We start from the raw sequence: 13,262 nt of genomic DNA on the forward strand, positions 1-13,262 counted from the left end.
TTTATAAAAAGGAAACGTTAAGATATGTTCAAACCTTTCTATGTTTGCGTTTAGAAAAAGTAAAAAGTCGAGCGTTGCCCCCGCCCGGCGGTGGCTCTTGTTGTTTAAAAAAAATTACTACAACATTAAAATATTTGGTCGCCAGGGCGCTGTGCCACTGGGCCGCCCACTTCACAAAAATGATAAAATAAAAAAGTGTTCTCAAAGTAATTTTTTTATATATCCTTTAAATAACAAGAATTGTCTTTAGAACTTCATTAAATGCCGTTTTATTGTTTAAATAACATTTCTACCACATTAAAATTTTTGGCCGCTAGGTCGCTGGGCCGCCAGGCCGCCAACTTCACAAAAATTAGAAAATAAAAAAGTTTTCTGACAGTGATTTTCTTCTTTTTTTATATTCCTTTCAGATATCAAGAATAGTCTTAAGAACTTCATAAAGTCAAGTTTTTATCATATTTATAACATTTCTACAACTGTAAAATTTGCGGCAGCCAGGTTGCTTGTGAAAAAAAAACTTTCTAAATGTGATTTTTTACCTTTTATAAATTATAACTGTTAAATTATAGGATATGACTTTTAAAGTTAATTAATAGTCGTTTTTCAATTCTTTTACAACATTAAAATTTTAGGCCGTTAGGCCGCTAGGCCACCAGGCCGCCACTTCACAAAAATGATAAAATAAAAAAGTGTTCTCAAAGTGATTTTTTCTTTTTATATATCCTTTAAATAACAAGAATTGTCTTAAGAACTTAATTAAATGCCGTTTTTTTTTTTGTTTGAATAACATTTCTACAACATTAAATGTTTTGGCCGCCAGGCCGCCAACTTCACAAAAATTATAAATAAAAAGTTCTTTGAAAGTTTTATATACATTTTAAATATCAAGAATAGTCTTAAGAACTTCCTTAAGTCCCGTTTTTTTATCATATTTATAACACTTTTACAACACTAAAACTTCTGCCAGATCGCAAAAAAAAAGTTCAGGCCGCCAGGCTGCTGGGCCGCTAGGTCGCAAACTTCACGCCGTCAGGCCATTAGGTCGCCAGACCGCCAGCTTCACGCCGCCAGACCGCTGGGCCGCCAGGCCGCCAACTTTACGCCGCCATGCCACTGGACCGCCAGGCGCCAACTTCACGCCGCCAGGTCGATGGGCCGCCAGGCCGCCAACTTCACACATCTTACAGGGGTAATAATTGTTTTTATCTTTAACACCCTGCTGTTTCAATTTAAGTTACTGATGAAAAAGCCGTCTAATGATACCTTATTTAGAGGACATATGTATGCGCTTTTTGATCATTGAATTACATGTCCCGCATATCTTCGTGTATAGCAGTATGTTAAAAATATCAATTGAATTACTGCTTTAAGTCATCCCAAAATAACTGTTTCTGTGTGGCATAAATTAAAATCACGTCTATTCAACTTTTAAATATGATAAAATCCAGTATTTCGTTAGTGCGTATTTTGCCTACAAAACTGTAATTGAGGGGTAGATTTAAGAATTAGTATGCATAAATGTGTTGAACATTATGACAATGTGCAGAACGCAAGAATTTGGTTCCTGCCTCAAATGTCATACTTGTAGATCAAAGTCATGATATAAACTTTTGTAAAAGTCCACTTATGTTTATATCCTGCAAACAATTCTGTTTTTTTGTGGATTTAAAAATTATTATGCATAAATGTGTTTTATATAATTGCAGTATGTCGTGAGCATAAATCAGGTCCCTGCCCCAAAGATCAAGGTCACACTTGTATTCCAAAGTCATGATATGAATTTGTTCATTTAAGTACATTAAAGGTTGTGTTCAGTCAACAATTCTGCCATTTATTGATTCATTGATGGATTTAAAATATTTGGTATAAATGTGTGAGTTATGATGATGATGTGTCGCGCACATAGGGTCAAATAACTAGTTCAAAGGTCTAAAAATCTGGAAGCAAAGTGATCCCTCGGAAGCATTAATCACAACAAAATTACAAGAGAATTGCAGACTCGGTTTGATTGAGTCTGTACATGAGAGATAATGAATAAGTGAACATCCCTCATGCCCCCTAGCACCGGCCCTCACGCCCCCTAGCACCGGCTTGAGCGGTACTCAATTCTCAACACTTAATAGTGCTGGCATCAATGATCCCGAAGGACCAGAAAAATATAACAACACTAAAATGAAGTACGGGGCAACTTTTTACAGCTGCCACACAGTACTTGACACCTGCTGTTGTGAAGTATAAAAATCTGGAAACAAAGTGATCCCTCGGAAGCATTAATCACAACAAAATTACAAGAGAATTGCAGACTCGGTTTGATTGAGTCTGTACATTAAAGATAATGAATAAGTGCAACATCCCTCAAGCCCCCTAGCACCGGCTTGAGCGGTACTCAATTCTCAACACTTAACCTTTTACCCCATGAGCATATTGCAAAAAATGGCCGTTTTCATTGAAAAGCCTCCTGTAACAAGTTCAAAATGCTTTGAAACTGTAAAAAATGCTTCAATACTAATGAAACTTGGCACAAATGTTGACTACACCATAGCCTCTGTAACAGCATGCTCAATGGTAAATTTACTGTTACCATGGCAACGGGGGACGTCTCAAAATTGCCAAAAAACACTATTTTGCATTGTTTTTTTTCCATCAAAACTGATTTCAAAGTGCTGCAACTTCTCAATGAAATGAGATAGAGTAAAAGGCTTTTCAGCGTCGGTTACTAGTTACCTTAAGATCGACCTGAGGCCATTTTTAGCCTGTAACATGTCCAAAATTTTCTTGGAGATGAGTAAGAATTACAGGAGACTACAAATGTATAAAGCACATAAATATATATAGCATTTTATAATAATGACTATTTACATGATAAAACCACGCTCTATGTTAGAAAAGTTAAGAATAAAACAGTACGCCTATATACGTAGTTAAAAGAGGAGCACTTATGTCATTAAAAAAATAAAAATTATAATAAAAAGTGAACTGATAATAATCTACTTAAATATTATTTACAAAGATAAGATTTACGTCTATTAAGAATATCGAAACATGTTTTGGCACATATTTTTATTAAGGAGGTATTTGTAAAAAAAGTTTATCATTATCTGATTTGTTATAAAATTCTGGATCGACGGCTGCCGCCTTATGAAATAAGTTTCGTCTGTAATCATCATATAGTGAGCACTGTAAGATAACATGAGATTCTGATTCAACATTATTAACACAAAATGGACAACACTTAAGTTTTCATATCTTCCAGTTTCTAGTCTAATGGGAGCAACCCCATAGCGAAATTTACAGTAGGCAGATCTGTGTAAAGGTGGCATAATCATGGTGCAATAATTCTCAACACTATAATCTTTCTTAAAAGTACAATATGTTCTTAGTTTATTTCTTCCTCTACCTGAACTACCTACAGATCTATTGATAGGCTGTTTCCAGTCACATACATATTTATCCATCAAAAAGGTTATAGAACTATCAACAATAGCATGTTTTGATACATAGTTAGAAATGTCATAAAAATGGCTGAGTCTACATTCAAACAATTTCGACTTAACACGAAAATACCAAGTTTTACAATTATTTAGGAAATAGATATCAATTCTGAGTGCATTGTTGTAGAATAATGCACGGTTTGAGTTCAAATGCGTAGTAATATAATCACGAAGGCCGATAGGCCTGAGTGATTAATTACAAAGCATTTGAACGAAGTTTAACATTATTATACAATAATGCACGAGGAATTAATATCTATTTCCATTCTAACACGTCAAGAAAAAATATTATTATAATAATAAAGTTGGACTTTATGTTTGGTGGTTAAATTTGTTTTCGCCTCAAAGTTTCCAATAGAAACGTTCTTTAAAGGCTATTCCAGTGGGTTGAAAAAAACTGTCGTTAAATCTAGATCTACCTTGTGTAGAAACATTTTGAGAATAACGAATTTTGAAAACGTTGATAAAACTTTGTTTGTTTATTTTATTTCACTCTATAATTTTTCAAACGAAATACAAATTATTAGAAGTTAAATAAATGTAAAACTTAACTCGTTTGCGACATTAAAATAGCGTTCTTGATTTGATTGTTTTGCACGTGCTGTTTGGCGCTACATTGTGACGTCACGTAAACAACACTTTAAACGTCTGTACAGCGTTATCGACTGAATTAAAGATATTGGTGTTCAGATTAATTTTCTTAGTTATACCATTTTCTTTCATTCTAGATAGTTTTCACAAAAAAATTCGACAAAAAATGTTTTTATTTATCAGATTTTTCAAACAAAATGGCGCCCTCAAAGTGAAAATACACAGGGAGATAATAAGAACGGCGAGTGCATTGTTGTAGAATAATGCACGCTTCGGGCCTTCTTTGTTTATATAGAAAAATTTCCGATAGTGTTAGAATATTTGCTTTACCATGAGCCCAAAGAGCAATTATCTTATTCAGCCTGGACGAGTTTGTATTACATAAACGAGCCCAAAACGTAAATATAGATTTCCATTGGCGAACGACGGGTGGTTGCCGGCCATCTCACCTGCAAGTGCCGCGTTAGGTGTATATTTACCAACACCCAAAAAGAATCTCAAGGCTTTATTATCAAGGGGGAGAATCACGTCGTTACCCAAACAAACAAGATGGCGGATGCAGCCAAAAAGTAGATTTTTCCCTTTTTTCTCTGAAATTAGTGATGTTCTGATGTTAAAGGACATATAACAACCTTCTACACAATTTTCCTGGCACACAGGATGTTATTTCATGATGTTTCGTCCCGTACTTCATCTGAAATGCGCGTCACCAGATTCGAAGCGAGAGAATTTTCCACCGGTTTGATCGTGGTAACGTACGGCTTTTTCTCTCAAACTCACTGTTTCTTTTACATATATGTATATTAACTGAAACCACTGACTTAAAAAAGTTGTTATATGTTGTCAAGTAAGCAATCATACCAATTCTGGCTAGATTTACTGCTGTAAATATTAATATCGGGCATTTTCCGGAAATGATAACGTATGGCGCACAAAATATCAATGATAACGTACGGCGCATTTTTTTCTGATTAATTGATTTCCTTTATAGTAGAAAAGTTATGTTTACAAGACATAAGTGGATGTGTAGAACCAAATTAAGAAACTGAAATAGATAATATTAGTGTCCAACTTTATTTGTCATCCAATGAAAGCGTTGTATTTCTTAAAAAAAAATGTGTAAATTTTCATAGAATAGAAGAACAAAAGTCGATGATATATCAAAGTCCGTTCATATCAGCCTTTTATTTTTCATAGTACTTCATAGAACCGCGTTTGTGCAAATGGACAGGTATAGTGATGAAATAAAGTTAATACTAATGAAGCCAAATAAAGCTTGACACTAAGTAGGTTTGTATTCATCCGTAGCTGTTCTACAGAAATAAGAAATATTCTCCGGTCGCTATCGCCCCGTCGAAATAGAACAACACGGATGAACACTTACATATACTTCGTAAACAATAGTTTAAGAGTAGCGTAATAATTTTTAAAATCGTTCTTCCATAAAGATAATGACGTCATTTAAGCACATGAGCGGTCTGGCATTAAAGGTTTCAGACGGGTTCCCGGCATAGATAAAAAACATCGAAATCCAAATACGATTTGAAACTTCATAATTAACACTAGAAATAAATAAGCAAATTCCAATGTCACTCTTTTATTGCTGATACCTGCAATACTTTTTTTTAAAGAAATTATTGTTTTTGTTGGGGCGTTTGTGGAAAAAAACGCCAGAATATGGTAGGCAAATTCTTGCATGTAATTGTTTTGATCAACTTATGACGTTCCTTTTATTTACAATTATGAAATCCGCAATTGATGCGAAGGGACCTTCATTTTTTTAGGATATATGTATAAACAACGGTTAATTGCGTTTCTGTGTTAAAAATCGATTTTTATACAACAATTTTGCATTAATAGCTCATGCAATGTATGCTTTTTGTATGTATGTACATGTATACGTGTGTATGTATATGTAAATACAAGAGACCTATAAGTTACTGGTTTAAAGATCAATTTTGAAAATATTCATAATGTTACTCCTTCAGAAAATTTCGGCTGGTATTTACCTCTTTACCTCATATATACGCGAAACAACACACTTTCGACCCCCCCCCCCTTTTAGGCCTCAGTGAAAAAATGTCCTTTTTGGACCCCAAACACATGTTTTCGTTTGAGAAACGTTGCTAAAAAAGTGAGCCCTTTTTCGGCGCCGCCCCCATCCAAAAGATATATCAGGGGGTTGCCAGAAGGGGGATGTGCCCCCTTCTGTTTGGGGGGTTTGAAGAGGGGCGGTAGTCCCCCCTCATCGCCAAGAAAATTTTGGACTTGCGAGAGGCTAAAACTGACCCCAGGTCGATCATAAGGTAACGTGTAACCAACGCTGAAAAGCCTTTGACTCTATCTCAATCGCTTGAGAAGTTGCAGCACTTTGAAATAAATTTTGATGAAAAAACTCAAGGCAAAATAGTGATTAATTGCAATTTTGAGATGTCCCCATGTTGCCATGGTAACAGGAAATTTTAGACTGAGCATGTCGTTACAAAGGCAATGGTCCTGTCAACATTTGTGCCAAGTTTGATTAGAATTGAAACATTTTTCAAAGTTTCATAGCAGTTTGAACTTGTAACAGGAGGCTTTTCAATAAAAAACGGCCATTTTTCACAATATGCTCATAATGGAAAGGGTTACATGTTTATATGAACTGTTCGTTATTATGCATGTTTTATGTCCTCATTGGCTCTAAAGCCAAATGGAATAAAATAAAATGTCTACTGTCTACTATAATAAAAAAAAATCTGAGGCTATGTCGCGTAATTATATCTCACAACGTCACGCTAAATGGTAGCGTTTGAATATTAACCGCCCGTCTAATAAACATAATTTTTTTTATTTACTAAATTCAATTAAGTTTTTCGCATAACATTATTTTCTAACTCATTCAATAAACTCATTATAGAACCTACATTCATTCATTTTTCTCTGTTATGTATTTTTCTTTCAATGAGCGACCATATTGAATAAACACAGGCTCATCTCATCTGGGTGTAAGCTAGTCGCAATCAATTTTCGTTTTGTAAATGTTGAGGGGTTCAAATATTAAGATTTCTTTATCAGAAATTTGTTAGGAATGATTTTAGACTTTTTCTTTGGAAAAGAAAATATATCAAGCCGTCCGTACCTTTTTAACATTTTTGCTCTGCTGAATGCGTTTCTTCTTTCCAATTATGGGATAAGACCATAATTATCGCACAACACTGGCGAAATTTAATGTAAAGACAACAACACACAAATGTTTCCTTAAAGTTGAGACTTTTCTTCCCATTCTGCATTTTATACAAAATATTCTCAAACTATACACGTGTGTTTTAATTGGTATATTAACAACGAATATATATTATGCCACCAGCTAGAAATTTTTTTCCAGCTATTTCCGATAGTACAGCATTGTTCAATTAATTATTTCTGACCGGACCAACATTTTTTTCAGATATCTATCATTTCCTACATAAAAATAATTCATTATCAGCTGATTGGACAAATGGAAATCCACCAAGTAGTAAAATGCGCCGTACGTTATCATTGATATTTTGTGCGCCATACGTTATCATTTCCGGAAAATGCCCCGATATTAATATTTACAGCAGTAAATCTAGCCAGAATTGGCATGATTGCTTACTTGACAACATATTACAACTTTTTTAAGTCAGTGGTTTCAGTTAATATACATATATGTAAAAGAAACAGTGAATTTGAGAGAAAAAGCCGTACGTTACCACGATCAAACCGGTGGAAAATTCTCTCGCTTCGAATCTGGTGACGCGCATTTCAGATGAAGTACGGGACGAAACATCATGAAATAACATCCTGTGTGCCAGAAGGTTGTTATATGTACCTTTACATTGGTTTGTACATTTTACCTTTAGTTTGAACGGCGTGATTCTCCCCCTTGATTATGGACGGCATTAACACATGAGAAAGACCGGTCACCCCAAATCGCTGCACCGTAGTTTATCACGGGCCACAAAATAGAATCATAAAGTTTCGGTAGACAGCGTATGGAACGCCTCCTATACTTTTGCATTTCGCTATAACAAGACCTAGGGCTCTTCCTGCACTTTGAGCTACATGTTTAGCAGTTATATTAAAGTCCAAGTGTTCAGTTAAAATTAGACCTAAATATTTATATCTATCCACAATTTCAAATATATCGTTGCCACAAGTAAAAATTGTATTACATCTAGTAATTGCGACATGTCTAAAATGTACAACTTTGCTTTTTTCACAATTAATAGTCATATCATTTACAGAGCACCAGTCATTAAGAGCATTTAACAGACACTGTAAATCATTTGAGTTTTCAGCAAGCAACACAATGTCGTCGGCATATAATAAAATACAAATGTTTTCACCTTCAATATCAATTCCTACATTGAATGATTTCAAATATGTGATCAAATCATTGATGTATAAGTTAAAAAGCATGCCGGAGACCGGTTCGAACCTCGAACCAGTCAGTGTTCAGTGAGTTTACTCGTACTGATGACGAAACAAATGAATATAGAGAGCTTATAGCTCGGTGCATTTTACCAGAAATGCCCGACTCTTGAATACGCATCCAGAGCATGTCTCTATTGATAAAATCGTAAGCTTTTTTGAAATCTATAAAGGCTGTAAATGGGTGGGGGCGACTCCACAGCCCATATAACAGCGGCTTCAGTGTATATTTACTTCATATTTTCTCCCTTAAACCTTTGTCTTTAAGTTGGCTTACATGGTAATACGAAGAATGCTAAAATAAAAAAGAAATAATATCAAAATAAAACTACAACACGAATAGAAGAAATCTTTACCAATTAAACGCAGAAAATCAGCCAATATTAAACAAATTCTAAACTGAATTACAGTAATTATTGTGATGTCTATTAAATGCAGACAATTAAGAATTCATTTTTAGAAACCTACGAACACAGAATCAGAGCATGACGCAACTCTCATGTGACAAATACATACCATACAAAAATTAGCTTGCAAGAAAGACTGTCTTTGAAAATATAGATATCTGTATATCATCGATTCGCAGTTTTGAATATTATTACAATTAAATACCTATGTCTCCCTGTCTTTTGTAACTTAATATTATATGTCTCTCTTTTTGTCTACACCCTCGTGATATAATTCCTTGCATCCGAACTCCAAACCGTGATTATATAAAGCGATAAAATCACTGCTTGAGGTACATTATTTCGATTCTAACACGGCATAGCCGTACCTGATATCAAGCTTAATTATGCCTGATTTGTTTCCGTACTTATTTTCAGCGCGTCACATTTTAGTCGTTACCTTCACTTGTATTAACATAGAACTTCAACGATGATTTTATTGCATATTTACATACTCTTTCTTTTCTTCTTTACCTGTTATACTTACAGACTTTTTCGGCAAGATTTTTATCATTGTGTCAGAATTGCCTGCAAGCATGTCGCAAAAAGTACCTGGTAGATACTTTTGACATGCCTAAATGTTCATGTTTCATTAGAAATACAAAATTCTGAAGCAAGTTCGTCAACTGATTCATCACTGATTTGGCGATTATTTAGCACAAGTCTCTACACAAGATCGATCATCTCCCGGCTGATAACAGCAGCAGGGCGAGCTTGCTTTGGGCCATCTTCTATGGAGTCTCGCTCGCGTTTAAATTCTGCTCACCACATTGTCACATCATATACTCGTACATCATGCTTTGTTTTGAAGTATGTCGCCTCCTTAGTGAGACTGCTCTGAACTCAATATCAAACTTTCCATTTTTGCCTACGGGTGTATTTCGTACAAAATATAAGAGCAAACATGTGCGTGTTGATTGAACAGCTGTTAACATTGACCGACACGGGTTTAAGCTGCACAAAATGAAAAAAAGAAAGAAAAAAATGAACAAATTGTACATAAAAATACCGGGTTCGTCCCCCTCGAAATAGTTACTTTATTTTGCACTCTCTTATCTTAAATTGCAATGTTGAATCTATTGCAGGTCACGGAACAATGTGTCTGTTACCAACACGTCTGAAGAGGTTCCAGAAGAAAGGTAATTGATATTACGATTGATTACCTAATATATGGCAATTTATCATCTCTTTTTTCAAATTTCTTCGAATGATGTGCAGTATATTTATTCAACCGTTCTCAAACATGTGTGAGTTGTTGAAATATTCCGAATAACTAGGAATTACCTACCGGCTCTTTAGTTAAATACACATGTAAACAACTTACCGACTGCTTAACATGTCTGCAACTATATACCGACCTACTGTTATTGCTATATTGTTCTCAAAAGAAAAGAAAATATATAAAGTTGAGAAACTCGTGCATTTAACATGTTGAAATAATGCAGGAATTGTGCAAAAATAACGCTGAATTGTGCAAATTCATGCTTATTTTAACGTTATGTCATGTTGCAAATACTGCAGTCGACATAGTCCATGGGGTGCTACAAAATCGCGGATTTTGTTTGTTTTTATTGATGAATTTCTTAAGAACTTACCCTCTTACCTATCCAAATTCGTTGGTAATTTTAATGAACAACACGACTTTTTACTTTTCTCTGGTAAATCTACAATTTACCAAGACATTGAATGCCAACACATGTGTAATATTTTCAATTGTCATTTAAAAACAAATCTTGCTATTTTATATTTAAACACATTCTTTACCTTGTTTAAGCTCACCAGGGCAAACTGTATTCATGGTGAGCTGTTGCGATCTCCCTGTGTCTGGCATCTGGTGTTAACATTTAGCCTATATTTAACCTATACATCTTCTAAACCACTTGGCCAATAGTATTGAAACTAAACAGGAATAATCCTTATGTGAATCTCTATAATATTTGCTCAAAGGATTCATTCGGTAACCGATGCCCGCTGGAGCTAATATATATATAGAGAGAAAATCTTTAAACGACATCTTCTCCTCAACCATTTTTAGATATAAATGAACCGCAATGATCATGAGTCGTCATTTACAGAAATTCTAAAATGGTCTTAATCTGTTAAACAAGTTGGTCATTGGCACTGTTGTACAGCGTCCACCGGATATAGCCCCTAAAAACTTCGAAAACGAAAGTAAAAAGGTTTACGTCGAGTTCACCCAAGGTAATGTTTCAACTTATTTCTCCATTATTACTTCATCGATTTTTCCAAACTAAACACTTTTGTGGAGCTAAATATGTCAGGGTTTAGGGCAGTATTTGCTTTTTTCTGCAAATTGAATACTTTTTGTTAAATCGGCGATAAAGTGTGCCGTTTTTGTTGACATTTTTGAACGATGTTGATATTTACCTGTAAATCGGGTCCAAGAGGCATTTATTGTACCCAAATCCGTGTTTAATATACAATATAAACTTCCTTCTACTTGTATTTAAGTGGTCATCCATCAACTCGGGCTGCTTTCATCAAAATTTGCGAAAAACAGTCTTTCCTTGTGTACAGAGTCTAGCAAGAAATACAAATTTAAGTGAACGGGGTGTAGAAATTTAATGTACAGGGTTTAGTAGAATGTTACGGTGTATAGCAGTCACATATTTTTAATTTTTATAGTCTTTATGAGCTGACAGTCATTCGAAGACACAAGATATTGATTGTTAACTTCAATAATTACTTAGATTCATACTATAACATGAGAATGTGCCATTCTAGGTAGCCACTTGCTTTCTTACAAAAAAAAATTATTTAGATCAAAACAAATATAGTCAATTCATATATTATTTTATAAATTTTTTTGTTATTTTTCATATGAGGAGGCTAGCAAATAACTTTATAACGTATAATATTTCTTATGTAATTTAACATTTTTTATCCTTTTTAAAATGATAAAATGTTTCACTTTTCGATCTCTGCCCCGGCATCGATCGTGCTCTGGTACTTTATTTAGTTGTTTTTTTGCAAAGAAAATATAGCAGTCGTTTACCTACTTCACCTCGTACAGCTAACAGTTTTCCATCTACACCCCGTACAAAACCGTGCTAGACTCTGTACACTAGGCAATGTCTTTTTTCGCAAATTTTACTAAAAGCAGCTCGATTTGAGGGGTGACCACTCTAATACAAGTAGAAGGAAGCCTATATTTTATATTAATTATGGATTTTGATACAACAAATGCCTTTTGGACCCGATTTACAGGTAAATATCAACATCGTTCGCAAATGTCAACAAAAACGGTACAATTTATCGTTGTTTTAACAAAAAGTATTTATTTGCAGAACAAATCAAATACTGCCCTAAACCCTGACATATGTAGCTTCACAAAATTGTTAAGTTTGGAAAAATTGATGGAGTTATGATGGCGAAATAAGTTGAAACATTACCTTGGGTGAACTCGACGTAAACCTTTTTACTTTCGTTTTCGGAGTTTTGAGGGGCTATATCCGGTGGACGCTGTACAACAGTGACTAAAGCTAAAATGAAACAATTTCTTCTACAGCTTGGTAGAATTTGATTTAACTCTGTAGAAATGATCGTAAGGGTGTCCAATTTAGTCATATATCTACCAGTTTTGCCGGATACTTTGCTTGAAGGTCAACAGCAATCACTTTGACTTTAAAGCCGAACTGAAGTCAGAAAGACGTTGTGTTTGCAATATTTAGAGGATATTTGTTTGTTTGTGTGTAAGATGAAATTTTATTTCATCGAGTGGGCTTTAAAAACAGTATTCTCACGAGTGGCGTAGCCACGAGTGAGAATACTGTTTTTAAAGTTCACGAGATGAAATAAAATTACATCTTACACAACAAACAAACAAATTTTCTTTTTATTTTATGCTAAAAAAAGTAAAAAAAGTTTAATCGAAATTTCCATAATATTAACATAAATATTAAAATCTGTTTCCCCATTGAGAGCCCCATTTCGTGCGAATTTCTCATTAAAAACAAGAAGTCTTGAGCTGAAAAATAAGTCCGACAATCAACATTAAATGACAGTGATATTATTTATTTTGTTTAAAAAATATGAATGATCGCTTGTTTTAATAATAAAAACAAACAATTCGTGAAGGAGAAAATTCCAACCATCCATCCATATTTCTGTTACGTACTGCGAATTTATATTAGACCTGGCTTTGTTAAATGTAAGCGGCAGCCATTTTTTAAAGTTGTGTATTTCACGGGAGGAAAATAATTTGTGTTTGATTCAGAGGGATATCATTTGGAATTGTTAGTCATAGACCCTTTTAAAAGAAAGAAAACATATTTGA

At 34.4% G+C, this 13,262-nt stretch overlaps 1 protein-coding gene across 1 annotated transcript in view; it reads left to right on the forward strand.

Moving 5' to 3' along the window:
* Positions 1-13,262, forward strand: part of LOC132750117 (guanylate-binding protein 1-like) — a gene marked incomplete at its 3' end in the record, with an annotated part of 63,978 nt that overhangs the window by 17,701 nt on the left and 33,015 nt on the right. Inside the window, exon 3 of the mRNA XM_060740060.1 lies at positions 10,051-10,104. Within this exon, the coding sequence (XP_060596043.1) occupies positions 10,051-10,104 (54 nt within the window). The remainder of the gene's footprint in view (positions 1-10,050; positions 10,105-13,262) is intronic.

This window comes from Ruditapes philippinarum, unplaced genomic scaffold (genome assembly GCF_026571515.1).
Source record: "Ruditapes philippinarum isolate M1 unplaced genomic scaffold, ASM2657151v2 ctg451_1_1_1_1, whole genome shotgun sequence".
NCBI lineage: Eukaryota > Metazoa > Mollusca > Bivalvia > Venerida > Veneridae > Ruditapes > Ruditapes philippinarum.